The sequence below is a fragment of the Cornus florida genome, unplaced genomic scaffold (genome assembly GCF_030987335.1).
Source record: "Cornus florida cultivar Cherokee Brave unplaced genomic scaffold, ASM3098733v1 CherokeeBrave_3.0.0_Hap2_Chr09, whole genome shotgun sequence".
In the NCBI taxonomy this organism is placed as follows: domain Eukaryota; kingdom Viridiplantae; phylum Streptophyta; class Magnoliopsida; order Cornales; family Cornaceae; genus Cornus; species Cornus florida.
The window spans coordinates 72,644,585-72,661,125 of NW_026775579.1; the positions used below are offsets into that span (position 1 = coordinate 72,644,585).

At 33.2% G+C, this 16,541-nt stretch overlaps 1 protein-coding gene across 1 annotated transcript; it reads left to right on the forward strand.

The window, feature by feature from the left end:
• Nucleotides 1-13,198: 13,198 nt before the first annotated feature.
• On the forward strand, nucleotides 13,199-15,479 carry LOC132273348 (F-box protein At5g03970-like). The gene is made up of 2 exons (XM_059774314.1): nucleotides 13,199-13,288; nucleotides 14,159-15,479. Exon 2 carries the CDS (start codon nucleotides 14,163-14,165, stop codon nucleotides 15,375-15,377), a length of 1,215 nt encoding a protein of 404 aa, XP_059630297.1. The 5' UTR covers nucleotides 13,199-13,288; nucleotides 14,159-14,162; the 3' UTR covers nucleotides 15,378-15,479.
• Nucleotides 15,480-16,541: the final 1,062 nt, after the last annotated feature.

The window sequence follows — 16,541 nt, forward strand, 5'->3', positions numbered from 1 at the left end:
GTATTATAAAAATACCACTTACTTTACTATGATTTCACTCTCTCTCTTCTCAAAATGAAAAAGAAACCAAATAAGGGATAGGGAGGGATATCTCTTTCTATCCTCTCTTTTTTCTCCACTTAACCCACCCAAACACACTCACACCCTATCATTTCTTTTCTTTTCTCTCCCTATCTCTTCAAATCAACCCATCCAAACACACTCTTACGGTTTTTATTTTTATTTTTATTTTTTTTATGTAGATTATAACATGAATAAATGTAATCCAACTGGGCCAGCCGAGCTTCTCTTGCTCGCCGGCTGCCGTAAAAAACCCCCTTACTCGCCGATCACTGCTGAGCTCGATCTCCACCATGACTACGTAAGTGGGCAAATGGAGGGTCTTGTCGGAGATGTCGATGCGAGAGAGGAGGGATTTGAGATAAGGGTCGCGATTGATGAAGGCGGTGATGTAGTGCATGCCATTCTTAATGTTGGTGTGGAAGGTGAGGATGAGGAAGGATGAGGGGAATATACGCAAGGCAGTATGAAAACAAGCAAGGGGGTTTTTTGTATAAGGTTAAAACTGTCTTTTATCTTTTTCGGTGGCCTGAGTGGGCAAATAAGGAAAGTTTGAATTCTCAATTTATTTAAAATGAAATTTTTTTAGTTTTTTCATTGGGTAAATTATACTGATACTCCAATCAGGTTAGATAGAAATTTTGGTTTTAACTTGCATACAAATTTTGAAGAATTGATCTGTATTTTACTTACACCCCAAATGTCACTTTTTAGAAGTGTCAAAACACTTTTGAATGCTGAATGACTATGTTACCTATTTGACTTATTATTGGCTTACAAAAAATGTATTTTATTTTTTAGATATAAAATGACTTAATTACCCATATGACTCATTTTAAGTAACCAAAATGCCCCAAAATTAAGCACCTCTTTTTCTTTTTCTTTCACTAACTATATATATATCTTCTTCTCTCAGATAGATATATGTATATATATATATATATATATATATATATATTGACTTTCCCATAAACAAAGGGTATAATTTCTAAATGTAAGGTTAATAATTAGAGGGACAAATGAGTGCTTAATTTACCAATAAATAAATAATTTTTTTTTTATATAAATTTTATATTTTTATGATTACATATTATTCATATAAAATAGGATTAATTAAGTTGCAATTTAATGATTTATTCTTTGGTGAGATAATGTTATTAGTTAATTGTAGTATTTTGGATATAAAGTGGGTGCGAGAGTAAAAAAAAAAATGTCCATTGTCTTTTTTTTTAATCTTCTAGCTACATAATAAGTGCACAAAATTTATTATTTTATATATATATTTTATTAGTATTTTTATTTTTTAAATATTATTATATGTATATTTAATGTTTTATATGTGTTAATTGAAAAATGAGAAGGAAAGAAGCAAAAATGGAGAATAAGTGAAGAAATTAGAGAAAACAAAGGTTACATTAATTATAATCAGTGGCTTGACACAAGTACGCCGCAGCAGACCTGTTGGTAGGGTGCTGGAATTATATCCATGAAGTTCTAACGTTCAAATCTCTTGGGAGCAAAAAGATGTCTAACCTGGAAAGAGGAGAGTGTAAAAGAGAGTAAGTACAGTATTACATTTCATTTAATTTAAGAAATTGATGAAATGTTTAGATAAATATCTCTTATTTCTTGTATTAATTTGTCTCTAAGATAGTAGTTTTGTGAATCTTAATGATATAAACTTTTCAATGAATGTTCGGCTAAAAAGTAAAAGGACGAATTTTTCGTAATGGCTAATTAATGGACATACGGGAATGCCAGCTAATATTTACTTAGAAGTGGATAAAAATAGAGGGAGTATTCTTCGTGATGTGTCACTTAGCGTCCATAGTAGTGTAGTGTAGTGCAGTGGAAAAATGGAAAATCCTTAAAACTATTTACAATACATTTACTAGAGGTATAAGGGCGGATTCTACGTGGTGGCCAGATAATGGACATATAGGAAATGACGACCACTATTTATTCTCTCTGGCTAGCAAGAGGTAGTGAAAGAAGTCAAAAAGATTTTACAAGAATTTTTCTTGTAAATAGTTAAGTTTTAATGTCATACTTTCTTTCTTCTTCTCAAGGGTTGAGAGCGAGAACATGGTTGTGAGAAGAGAAAACATGGTTAAGAGACCTTCCAATAGTTGGTGTTGGAGAAAAATAATAGCAGAAATTGTCGGCAGAGAAGACGCAGACATGGATCTACCATGGACGGACTACGAAGAGGCTGTGGCAATAATATGAGATACCAAACATTAGGTTTGCTGACATTAGGTGTATAAGAAGAGTTAGGGTGCGTTTGGATACATAGGAGAGAAAAGAAAAGAAATGATAGTATTAGTAATAAGAGGAAAGAAAAAAAAGAAAGGATAGTAATAATTTCTATTTATGTTTGGATAGATATGGAGAAAAGAGAAGAAATAATAGTTATTCTTATTTAGATAAATAAGAGGAGAGAATAGAAAAGAAAGGATAATGACTAAATCACTGTGCTACCCTTTCATAATGTCGCTAGCTATCCTCTTTTATTCTCGTTTGTGGAGTCTATTTTTGGTATTATAAAAATACCACTTACTTTACTATGATTTCACTCTCTCTCTTCTCAAAATGAACAAGAAACCAAATAAGGGATAGGGAGGGATATCTCTCTCTATCCTCTCTTTTTTCTCCACTTAACCCACCCAAACACACTCACACCCTATCATTTCTTTTTTTTTTTCTCTCCCTATCTCTCCAAATCAACCCATCCAAACACACCCTTACGGTTTTTATTTTTATTTTTATTTTTTTTATGTAGATTATAACATGAATAAATGTAATCCAATTGTGGTGCTAGATAAGTGAGTTAATGGGCTTATGGGCTGGTGAAATGGATTTATTATAAAGCTTATAAATAACAAACTACATGGGCCTTTAGAAAGTCAATTGTTTGGGCTAAACTTTAATTGCAAAATTTTAAAAATAAACCCTTTAACTAAATGAGTATGTTCACGACCAAAGTGAGCCGAGCTTGATATTATTCAAGCTTCGCTCATTTATTAAATGAGCCTGATAAATGAGCTCAGGCTTGGCTCTTTTGCTAAATAAATGAGCCCCAGCCGAACTTTAAACGAGCCGAGCCCGAGCTGTTCATAAATAGCATGAACAGCTCGATTCATTTGCAGCCCTAGCGGTGTGATAGGTGGTGATGGTGCAGTATTTTGGTGGCTTTCTAGTTTCTTCCTTTTTCTTTTGCAATTACGGTGTGTGTGTGTGTGTGTGTGTGTATATAAACACCAATATATATATGGTGGGCTTCCTCTTTCTTCCACACAAACTTAATAAACTCAATACAGGGGGAGAGAAAAAAATAGAAAAAAAAGAAGAGAGATTTGGTGGGTTTTGTTAGATTAATGAATAGAGATATTTTTGTCATTTAAGGTATAGATAATTTGTATTAAATTGTATTAAAAAATTAGGGGTAAATGGGTCATTTCATATGTGTCAGAGTTCGAAAAATAATTTAAAAAGATTTGACCTAACCTGAAGGGGTTTCGGTGTAATTTGTCATAAATATAAAAGAAAAATTCATATTAAATTTGGAGCCAAAAAAAAAAAAAAAAAAAGCTTTTTAACTAATTAAATTCCTTAGGAAAAAAAAAAAAATTTAAATTACTAATTTTGTTACATCACAATTTTAGTTGAACTCTAGTAAAAGGAATTTTTATTTTTTTGGGTAAATTACATTCACCTCCCCTCTAGTTAGCTAAAAACTCAAACTGTTCCACTCAATAATTTAAAATATCATTTTCCTCCCTTAGGACCAATGTCTGTTAAGCTCAATTAACAGATTACGGGATTTTACTAAAATGACCTCACATTTTAGCATATTATTTTAATATAATAATGGTAAATTTTTAATAAGACATTTTTGCCCTTATACATATATCCAAACACCTACACACGTTTTCCATTTTCTAACTAAAAAATCACTAACACATCCATTTAAACACATCTCCATTCTCAAAACTCTTTAAGAAACAAAGGAGAGACTGCAGAGACAGAGAAAAAGAGTATTGTACAAGCAAAGAAGAACAAAGAAAATCAAGAGGTTCCATTTACGTTTGAGGTAAGTTCTTCAAACTCATTTATGTTATTGTTTTGAAATTTGGGTTTTGGGTTTTGTTTAGAGTTTTAGATTTTCAAACTCGTTGGGTTTGCTTTGTGTTTTAGGTCATGAAATTAGGGTTTTGGTAATGTTTTGAAATTAGGGTTTTTTTTTTTGTTTTTTTTTTTTTTTTTGTTTTTGTTTTTTTGTTTTTCTTGTTTGCTTGTTTGTGATCCTCGAACTTGTATAGTGTTCATTTTTTTTTTTTTTTTCAAATGAAGTTTCTTGTAATGTTTTGAAATTAAAGTTTATTTCCATTGTTTGTGTTACTGAAAATGGTGTAGCAAAATAGGATACGAATATATTACTTGATCTCTGGTTTGTACTTGTTTTCTAGAAAACTAAAGTTGTTGGTTATGTTAATCTGTACTTTAAGGTTTTGAAGGTTTGAAGGAATTTGTATGTATTTGTGTTAATTATTTCTTTATACTCGTATGTTTATGCATTATATTACTACTCTGTTGGTTATTGGCAATCTGCAAATACGGTTGAAAAGTTAAGGCTTTCTAGAATTTGGGTTTCTTTGTATTGATTAGGCTAATTCCTTTCTTATCTAATGTTGATTCAATTTGGCCAAGATATCCATTTTTTGGGTTTTGCAATCTTTGTTAATGTTCAAGTATTTCTATATTCTTTATAATTTTTTCTTCTTAATTTTGTATTGACAGTGATGGATGCACCCATTGTTTATGACTTAGTTGTGCATTATGGTGAAAGTGTTAATGTGATAGTGAATACAGATCTTGGCGGATACAGTTACTTAGAGTTCATGGATCACGTTGTGGAGCTTGCATTATCTAATGTATCAGCACAAATTGGGATAGACGTTAACATATATCATGACTTACCTAACAATAATGAAAGGGTCTTAGTTAACAATGATAAAAAAAGTTAAGGACATGTTTATGTTGAATAGGTTTAGGTATATGATTAATGTGTTTGTAAAAACTGAGAAGCCTGTAAAAGTTGATCTTGGTTTGGTTGACTTAATGTTAGGTCCTGCAACAAGTGTTTAACCTACAACAGGTGTTGGGCCTTCACAACCTATATCAAGTTTTGCTCATGTTGATGTGGAAGATGAGGAAGCTGATGATGATATTTTTGGTTTTAGTTCTGAGGATGAAAAGTGGAAAGCTGTTGAAAACTAATGATTCAAGTTCAGAGTCATCTGGTGGTGGGTTGGTGAATGAAGAAGATGAAGGAATAGAAAATAACAGCAAGGATAGGCTTAGTGATTACCAATCTAATAATGATTGTAGGTCTAATTCTAAGGATGATGTTGTCAGTGGAAAAAAAAGATAGGAACATGGTGGGATTAAGCAAGGTACATAAACACTCTAAGTTTGGGAAGGAATTTCAATTAGAAGAAAATGGAAAGATCAAGTTACACTAGGGGCAGATATTTGATAATGTTAAAAAATATAGAGAAATATTGAAAGATTATGCAATTCAAGAAGGGTTTAAATTATGGAGGATAAAAAATGAGAAAAAAAGAATAACTTGTAAATGTGCAGCTAAGAATTGTCCATGGAGGATTCATGCTTCACCTCTTCCTGATTTGGTCACTTATCAAATCATGCTTTAGAAATAAGAAAAATAAGGAGGCAAGTTCAACAATGATAGTAAAGAAATTGGCTAATAGGTTCAAAGAGATGTGATACCCCCGGATTTCCGGATGCGGGTTGGCCAGGCCCACGCCCGACTACCCGAGGATATCAAAACAATTAGCAATAAACGAACACAGAATACAATGAAGAAAATAAGAATAAATAAATTGCTGAAAGAAACTAGGATGATAAACCAAAACTGGAAACCTCAAAATAAAGTTTTATAAATAAAGAAATAATCTGATACATCCAACTTCTCCAATTCTAATACAACTCGGGAATCCATCTGGTGGACCCCTAATAAAACCAACACTGAGAAATGAACCACCGAAAAGGAATCCAATGCTAAATCATACAGGAACCTCCTACGTCGTTGGTAGAGTGAGTAGTCGTCTCTGTTCAGCACGAATAAGCTCTAAGACTTGATACCGTCCGTTACCTGAAAAATAATAGTGGGTCAGGTCTACGAACAAGTTCTATCATAACTACAATTCAAACAGAGACCCGATACGCAGATACATCCTAGATGTCTCAATCATATCTATATAGCCCGTATATATATATATATATATATATATATATATATATATATATATATAACCACATTACAGGACTCTCACTAAGCTATGCTGAGGGTTTCAACCTGAATAGAAGGCAACATGCAAAAACGCACCTGAGTGGGCATGACTACCTAAGCCTAACAGGTTATACCTCAACCAGCATAGCTAGCTACGCATCCTACTGCATATACGCTCCCTAACCGTCGACTATGAAACTCAAGCTCAGACCGCAGTACCATAGTTTATATATATAAATTCCATCCAAACCAACGTAGTGCCGCTCAACAGTTCGTTGCCATGACACAACATAAAATTAGGGTTTAAGTGTTTTAATTAAATCCCTATCCATTTTACTAACATAAAATATAAACAACCATCCGTTATGTCATTCAATTGTTTTAGTTGACAGGACATGCATCCATGTAGGAATTAACTGTTTTAGTCAATTCATTCCGTATGTATGAAGGGGTATGACTTAGCTTTTTGATCTAATCCATCCCTGATATGTCACCGTCCCATACCGGTACATATAATGCAAATGATTCACAAATGATGCAACATTTTATACAGTACATCAAGCACATCCATATAATCCAAATAGATAATAAACAGAATCTAAATAGTTCATCATCTATAATCCAAAATCCATCCACGTAACTAACAAGATAAGGTTTAATAGTTCATCAAGTTAATTATCCAGCATCAATCCAAGTAATTGACAGAAAATATATATAATTAATTCTTCAATTAATTCTAGACCAACATCCAATTAGATTAACAGAACCTAAGTATTAGTTCAGCAATCTAAGTCCAAACTATAACCCAAATAATTGCAGAACAGTGTTTAATAGTACAACAATTATACATCTAAAATACAATCTAGTTCAAAACTATGTAAACTACAGAATTATAAAGAGTAGTTTAGCAACTAAAATCCAAAGCAGGCACAGGTCCACTCTATGAAATAAAAGACCCTACTGTGCATCTAAAACATGATTTAAAATTATATTATACTCCCTTAAGTCGCCGAATTACAATTAGGCAATTAATTTCCTTCCAATCTGTTAACAGCATGCGAAGTTGTTAAATTGCGCACTGTTGATTCCATTCATAACCCGGGGTAACTTGTGCAACTAGAGGCTTTGGTAACCCCTAGAGTTAATTATTAAACCCCCCAATAAAGTCCCAAAATTAATCGGTACAGCCCAAACATCCAACAGTTCTTAAAAAAAAATTTCAGAATGCGCAAATGGAGAGAGCCTGCTCTAAAAATAAAAGAGCAGGCTCCTTTTTAAACATGGAGCCGACTCCAAAAACATTTGGAGCCGCCTCCAAATAAGTGTGGAGCTGGCTCCACTTTAATAGAGCCGCCTCCATTGAAGGGTGGAGCCGCCTCCATTCTTCCCAGCCTCCGTCTTCTCTGACACCGGCTGTTTTTTGACCTCTGCTTCAACTCCAGCCTCTTCCTACCCCTCTGTTCTTTCTTACAACTGATCTGAACAGTCTAATATATATCCAGTAGCATCCCAATGGTTTGGTTTGACAATTGAAATTTATTACAGTGATCTACCGATTCCTTATGCGTTAACATATAACTTGATCTTCGATTTGCAGACATAATTACAGGTAATACGAGAACATATACAGATAATCAAAATCGATCTTAACCATCCTATATATATTCCATGACATCCTAATCCCTTGTTTATAACAATACGAATTAAATCATTCATTAAAACAGAACCAATCTGTAAGCTTAAAACAAACCAAACACAAGTCATTCAAGAATTGTTTTAAACAACCATATACATACTGATAATCAACTTGACATATATTTCACATGCCAGATTAGAATAAAATTCAATTAAAATCCTAGAGACATCTAGGTATGCACAGAACACAGGACAAAGGGATAGAGAGAGGATAGAACTTGCCTGCGATTTCAATTATGAAATCTCGGCGTCGTGTCCACTGTTTCGGCAACACGAACCTCTGTAAAGCCTCCTAGTGCTCTGGAATAATCCACCAAAATCCCACCTTGGTCCCCTCTGTTCTTCTCTTTGCCACCCATACAGTGTTCTGTTCCTTCTACCCTCTGCTTTTACAGAATTATCTCCCCGTTTTTGTTCTATGAGTTATGAGCGTAAACCCTAGACTATAACATAATGGTTGTATTTATCGACTTAAATTCTAAAATCCTCATTCTTGTAATAATAGAGACAGAGCCCTAACGTTACCCCAAGTCGGCTATAAAGCAACCAAGATGTATCCATGTTGGTTAAACACACTATCTTCCTAGAGACCCTAGTTAACTAACGTAATAACCAAAACTCATTTAACTTATTTATATCAAAATTAATAATTACTAAATTAATCCATTTAAACACACAAGCCAAATTAATTTAATTAAAAAAAATACAAGAAAAGAAAACAATCTATTTAAATCAACCAATAAAATAAAACCAACAATTAATTAAAATAAAATCCAACAAATAACCAATGTGACACATAAGCACCTAGCCACAAAAACAAATTAAAATTTCACACAAAATAAAATTTAAATTCCAATTTTATCATTTTGAAAATTAGGGGTATTACAAGAGACACCAAACATCAGTTTAAGTTCTTTATATGATGCAGTTCATACAGAGTATGGGGTTGAAGCTCATAGGATGCAACTTGATAGAGCAAAAAAGAAGGTTCTAGATGAGCTTGAGGGAAACCATGGGAAGAGTTATAGTTTTCTCCCTATGTATGCTACTGAGGTTATAAAATCAAACCCAGGAAGCTTGGTAGAATTTGAGCACCACTGGCCAACTCCCACATCCACACCAGAATTCTAAAGAATTTTTATCTCATTTGAGGCAATGAAAAGTGGCTTCCTAGAAGGTTGCAGGCTTTTTATAGGATTGGATGGATGCCACCTCAAGGGTGTCCATAAAGGTGTGTTGTTGGTTGCAATTGCCCTTGATGGGAATAATGGACTATTTCCTATTGCATTTGGTGTGGTGGACAGTGAGAGTAAAAGTAGCTGGACAATCACTTGCACACCGTTATTGCTATTGGGACTGAACCAAGGCATTGGTGTTTCATGTCAGACACGCAGAAGGTATATTCCTCTCTTATTTAATTTTTTTTTTTTTTTGTTGTATTCTCATTTAAATTGTTAATAACATGAACATATATGTCATGTATGGATTCAATAGGGTCTTGAACAAGCAATAGCCAACATTTTTCTTGATGCTTCTCATAAGAGATGTTGTAGACATCTCTTTAATAACTTTAAGAAGAACTACCCTGGGTTGATGGTAAAAAGATATTTTTGGAGGGCTGTTAGGGCATATAATGCGCTTGATTTTCAGGAAGCTGTGAACCATTTGAGGGAGTTGTCACCTAAAGGTTATGATTGATTAATGAGAAATGTTTTAGTTGAGAGTTAGTCTAGGCATGCATTTAATGAGAGGGTTAAAAGTGATCATGTGACAATCAACATGGCAGAGAGCTTCAATAGTTGGGTGGGTGAACTTAGACATAAACCCATTTTAACTTTGTTGGATGGAATAAGGACTAAACTGATGGAAAGGATACAAAAAAGGTTTGAAAAAGGGTGTGACTTTTCAGGAATGGTCACCCCTAAACATAAAGAAGAAGCTGAACAAAGTATTGGAAGATTCAAGGACTTGCACTGTAATATTTGCTAGTGGTGAAGAATATGAGGTCATGGTTCAGGGATTTATATATGTCATTCACCTTGGTAGGAGGACTTGTATTTGCAATTCATGGCAAGTCAGTGGTTTTCCATGTAAGCATACAGCAACAACTATTGCTTATAATATGTATAACATTGAGAGGTTCTATAATTCATGCTACACCAATAGGCAGTACTTGGCTGCTTATGAAAACATGATCCATCCAATTGTTGATCAACAATTATGGTCATCTACTAAGGCTGAACGAGTAGATCCTCCAACTTTGAGAAGGTTACCTGGCAAACCTAGAAAGAACAGAAGAAGAGAAGTTGATGAGCTAACTGCAGACGTTAGTGAGGTGAGAAGGTCTCTAACTGTGAGATATAAGATATGTAAAGCATTTGGGCATAATAGGAGGACATGTCAAATAGCAGAAGTGAGAAATAAAGGGTGTAGCACACAGGCCAATGTTAACCACAAGCAGCAGGTATTCCATGTTCTATTGCTTGTTTTATTTCAAAAAATTATATGAAATCTTATTTTATTTAACTTGTTCTATAACTTCTGTTGTGTTAGCCACAAGTTAGAAGAAACAGCGACACTCAAAGTAGTTAAGCAACTGTAAACCGTTCATGTATGAATGAGCAGCAGGTATACTTTTATTGATTGTTTTTAGAGCTCATTATTTTAGTTAATTTCATAAAGTATTTAAATTAATCATATATAGAGAGGGAGGGGAATTGGAAGGGGAGTCGATATGACCCGACAATAGGTATAATTATTTTGTTTAGTTATTTTTATTCTCTGCGGGTTTTTTTATAGCTTATAATTTTATTTTATTTATTAATATTTTATTTTTTTGGAATGAATCATATAAAGAGAGCGATGGGAATGGGAATGAGAGTAAATAGTATGAGTCAACCACAGGTTGGAGTCAATGTGAACCAGCAGCAGGTATAATAATAATTATTATTATTATTACTATTATTTTTTATTTTTTAGGTTGTATTTTTCAGCTTATAACCTTTTTTATTTGTTTCAATGAATCATATAAAGAGTGGGAGAGGAATGTAAATTGGTGTCAATGTGAACCAGCAACATGTATAGTTTTTTTTTTAATTATTATTTTTCCCTTTGTTCAGTTTTTATTTATTTGTTTGTTTGCGTATAACCTATATTTTTTTTTTAAATGAATCATATAAAGAGAGGGAGAGGAAAGGGAATTGGAGTCAGTAGTATGAGTTAGCCACATGTTGGGGTCAATGTGACCCAGCAACAAGTATAATTATTTTTTTAGTTTGTTCTTTTTCTTTTCTTTTTTTCTTTTTTCTTTTTTCAAGTTTTTTTTTCACATATTATAATTGAATGAATCATATACAGAGAGGGAGGGGGATGGGAAATCTGAGTCAACCAACACCAGTTCCACCAACGGCATATTCTGCAGGAAGGGGAGTTAGTAATATGAGTCTACCACCTGCAAGGATGAACGTTAACCATCAGCTGGTATAGCCTTGGTTGTCTTTTTTTTTTTTTTTTTAACTTATAACATATTTTAATTAGATGAATCATATACAGAGAGGGAGAGTGATGGGAAGTCTGCTTCAGCCAACACCAGTTCCACCAATGGCATATTTTGCAGGAAGGGGAATTAGTGGTATTAATCAACCACCTGCAAGGGTAAATGTCAACCATCAGTTGGTATTGTCTTGGTGTTTTCTTTTGTGAATAATTTTTTTTTTTTTTTTTTAAATAGTTGTATATATATTCAGCTGGTACAATCTTGGTGTTTTTTTTTTTTTTTATAAAAAAAATACTTGTATATATATATATATTCAGCTTACAATAAACTTCAATTAAATGAATCATATACAGAGAGGGAAAGGAATGGGAAGTCTGAGTCAGGCAACACCAGTTCCATCAACATCTTCTGCAGGAAAGGGAGTTAATAATGTCAACGAACATGTATGTTTTTCTTTTTCTTTTTCTTCTTGTATTAAAAAATAACTAATCATCATTTCTATTATGCATGCATAGGTTGGAACGGTTAACAAACTACTAGGACAGAGAGGGAAGGGAATCTGTGTAGGATCTTTCCATGGAAGGATAGTTAGCAGGGGAATGACACATTCAACGATGGGTAGCAATGTTGGTCATGGTGCAAGCTCCTCAAGCCAAATCAATTAATTACAGTTCCATTTGCAAATATCTTTTTTATTTATAAACTTTGTAGATGAATGCTACGTACTGATGTGTAGCTCTTAAACCCAGGTTTTTTGTGTTGTGATACAATAAATTGCAAATGATGTGGTACAATGTTTTTTTGGGGGATGCAAGTGACTTTTTTTTTTTTTTTTTTTCCTGGTGAAATGAAGTTATGTAATGACAATATAGAACCTGTTGGGTCTTTTATTAATTATGTAGTGAAAATTATGTTCACTATTAATTATGAATTTTTATTATATTTTTGGTTTTACTTCTCTTCTTGTGAATTTTTATTAAGAATTTTTACTATTTTATGTTTTTGTTTTAACTTATAACAAGTTGATCTAATTTTATTGATTTGTCATATGTGGCAATCTTAATTTTTTGCAAGTTAGGCAAATTCAACTGAGATGATTCCATCTGTAAACAAATTAAATAGGACAAATAATCAATATAAATAATCAATATATTAATAGAAAATCTCTAATACAATACAAATCATCAAATATAGAAAATATTCAATATAATATATAGAGAGAAAATGAAGGGAAATGAACCTGTTCGATGTGACGTGAAAAATGGAAGGAAATGTGTGCTTCATTTAGGCGTGACCATATTATTTGGGCAAAATGGTCTTCATATATATTTGGAGGGCAATATGGGCTTTCTGTAGTTTTAGATTGCTGACATCATCAATTAATTGACGAAAGTTTGTTTTAAGGGAGGCAAATGATATTTTGAATAATTGAGAGGAGTTGTTTGAGCTTTTAGCTAACTAGAGGGGAGGTAAATGTAATTTACCCTATATTTTTTTAATCTGATTAGGAAAGTTAGAATTTAGCAATTTCTTTTCCTACTATTATCAGGATGGTCAAACAGCTTTTCTATATATATATATCCCATACAAAAAAAACTACGTACGTTTCTATTCTCTCCTCTTTTGAGCCCTAGAAAGCTGCTCCCTTCTTCTCTTCCCTTGTAAGTGTAGCTCGCTCGGAGAAGCCAAAGCCAACCCATAGTTTTCTCTAACAAGTTCTGGTAAATAATAATTTCGATCTATTGGGATCCAATTTCACTCGAAACTCATTATTTGATGTTTTTCTTGGTCTAAAATTTGGATTATTTTGTTTTGGGTTTTGTGGTGTAAATTCCTTTTGTTGTTGAATTGTGCCGATTGGGTATGCAATTAATGGGTAAAATTGTTTTTTGTTTTTGGGTTGGGGTTGAGCTGATGCTGCACAGATTAGACTTGTGTTTTGTTCCGGTAAAAGTTAGAATCGTTTTTTTAGTGTAAATTTTGTTGTATTTTAGGAAGGAAAAAAAAATTAAAATTTAACAAAAATAATTTATTATTAATTTTTGATAATTTTCAGGAAGTTATTTTATTTCTAATCTCAACATCTACCTAGACTTTGGAAGTAAGAATAAAAATAAAATTTTACCTAAATAAAAAAATATTTTACTCTAGCCTTAGTTTTTAGTTTTTATATTTGTTGCCATTACTTCATTAATTTTTTTAGTCCAATTATCTTTCTTTTTGGGTGTTTGATTTTAAATTCTTTGATCTCCTTTTGTTGATGAATCGCCGACTGGGTATGCTATTTATGGGTAAAAAAATATGTTTTTTTTTTTTTTTCAATTTTTAATTTTTTCTGAGTTGGGAGTTGAGCTGATGCTAGGATTAGAGTTATGCTGATTTTGGTACAAGTTCAGAATTTTGAGTTTAGTTTCTCTATCTGTTACAATTACTTTTTTTTTTTATATTTATTTTTTAATTCAAATTTTTTTGCCTGTCACATTGTATGATTTTAATTTCTTATATGTTTTTATTTTTATTTTTTATTGATCTCCTTTTGGATATCTCTCCTATTCTATTTTCTCAATTGACAATCTCACATTAATTTCCAGGAGAATGAACCAGTACAGAAGCAGCAGCAGCTTTAGCAGTGTGGAAGTCGTGTCACAGTGCGATGACCTTGTAAATGAGATTTTGCTTCGATTGCCTCTACACTCCGTCTTCAAGTTCAAGTGTGTATCCAAGACATGGAACCGTTTGATCTCTGATCCTATTTTCTGCATCAATTACCAGTCCCAGAGAAAGAATTCTCCTCCCCCATTGTTGGGATTCTTTCGGGTTACTCTCACCAATGATCAGTCAATACTTAAGCTTTCATTCCTTCGAAATTGTAAAGAAAGGAAAGTTACAAAGTTGGATTACATTGAAAACTATTTAGTTATAGATAGTTCTCCTGAAGGCCTAATACTATGCAATTTAGAAACGTTCCAGGGTTTCAATTACTTCGTTTGTAATCCCATCAGAAACCAATGGTTTGCTCTTCCTACACCAAACAATGGACACGGTCTATCCTTTGTGAATTTGTCGTGTGAAGAATGTAGCAAAGATGGTGTGGTACATTTCAAAGTAATTGCAGCTTTCTTTGAGAAAGAGGAGCCAGCCACATATGACAGATTACATATAGAAACTTTCTCTTCTCGAACAGGCGAATGGAGTGAATCATTTCTCACTTCTCCATCTGAATTTTCACTTGGGAAGTCGTATGGAGGTCAATCAATAGATGGGATCTTCTACTGGAAAGTTGGTGGTCATTTCATCGCTTATGATCCCAACATGGGGGAAAATCGTCTCTGGCTGATAAGGTTGCCTGCTCGTTGCACCAAGAAAGAGCATCAGCCATTTATGAATTTTATATTGGGACAATCACCGGATGGTTGTGTACGGTTTGCCATAGATGACAGAGATCAATTCATAGTCTGGGATCTCAAAAAGAAGCTTTCTAGTTATAGTTTATGTCACACTATACCAAGCAGTGAATGGATGCTGAAGGAAGTTGTGGGTTACAAGATGTTGAACATCATTAACTATCGCGCCACTGGTGGTGATCCTTACATTCGTCAGCTTAAAAAATATCCAAGTCTGAATGCGTTTCATCCTCGGAATTCAAAATTGGTGTATCTCCGGCGGGGAAGCGTGATATTTTGCTATGATTTTGAGACTCGAAGAGTGGAACGAATTCAGTATCATGGAAAGGGAACTGTCATGGCAAACGATAGATTAGATCCTTACTTCGAACCTCCTTGGCGCCCGTCTTTGCCCCGTTTACGTTAGTTTGAACTCTTCCTAGGCTTAGGTTACATCAATTTAGGAAGCCTAAATAACAAATTGGTCTATTTTAACAATTTATTTTTTCTTTGATTGTATTAAACAAAATAGGTGCATTGACAATAATTTGTATTTTGGCAATTTATGAAGCCTAAATAATAAATTGATTTTTTTAACAGTTTATTTTGTTTTTGGTTGAATTAAATAAAATAGTTACATATGCGTTAAGACAATTGGTTTCATTCAGTTTCTATTTGCATCCAAATTCAAGTAGACTATTAACCCATCTTTTCACAACGCTCCTTCACTGTCATTGTTTTTTTGTCCCAAGGCAACGAAAATTTCAACAAGCACCATGGTAGCGTGACTAAGCATATTTATGCTATCTCTCTATATATATATATATTCAGTTTGCCTGTCTAAATTGTAAAACGTTTGGTTGATGCAAATGAATTATTCATTTAAATGCCTAATTGAAGGGTTGGGGATTAAAGGTTGACACAAATCCTTTTGGCCGAATAAGATACTAAACACTCTTTAAAACTATCAAATCTTATGTGACTTATTGGTGCATATATTTCTTAAAACATTCTTTGTGAGGTTCTTGGAATTATTTTATTTGAGAGGTGTAATTTAATATTTTAAAATAAGAGTTTGGAAGACATTTTAGAGCTAACTAATAATTGTCAATTCATACGTAATTATTTTATTTATATAATTAAATCAAAGTAAAAAACGATTTTGTTATTTAGGACTTCTAATACCATACAAATTTGAGATTCCAATTTATATTGCATTATCTGAGCTTTGGTTTTTTAAGTGCATTGTTGTCATTTGGGAAACGTGGAAGCAGAAAACATTCTCGAGAAGGTTGCTGGAGTAAGCTGTTTGTACAGATGAGCTCCTCTGAATAAAAAAATAATATAAAAATTAGATTTTAAGTAATCAAACTAAAATAAAATTGCTTTAAAGTGACTTCAATTGGAGTGGTTGGGTGATGGTAGTGGCATTGCCAATAGTCGTGGCGGGGTGCTGTCGTCAATTGTGGTGGTACCGGGCTGCCGGTGGTGGTGGTGGTGTCGTCAATTATGATGGAGGTGGTGGCTCTGGTATTTCCGTTGTGGCATTGATTTTGGGAGTGGTTGTCAACTAGAAAAAGAAAATAAAAGA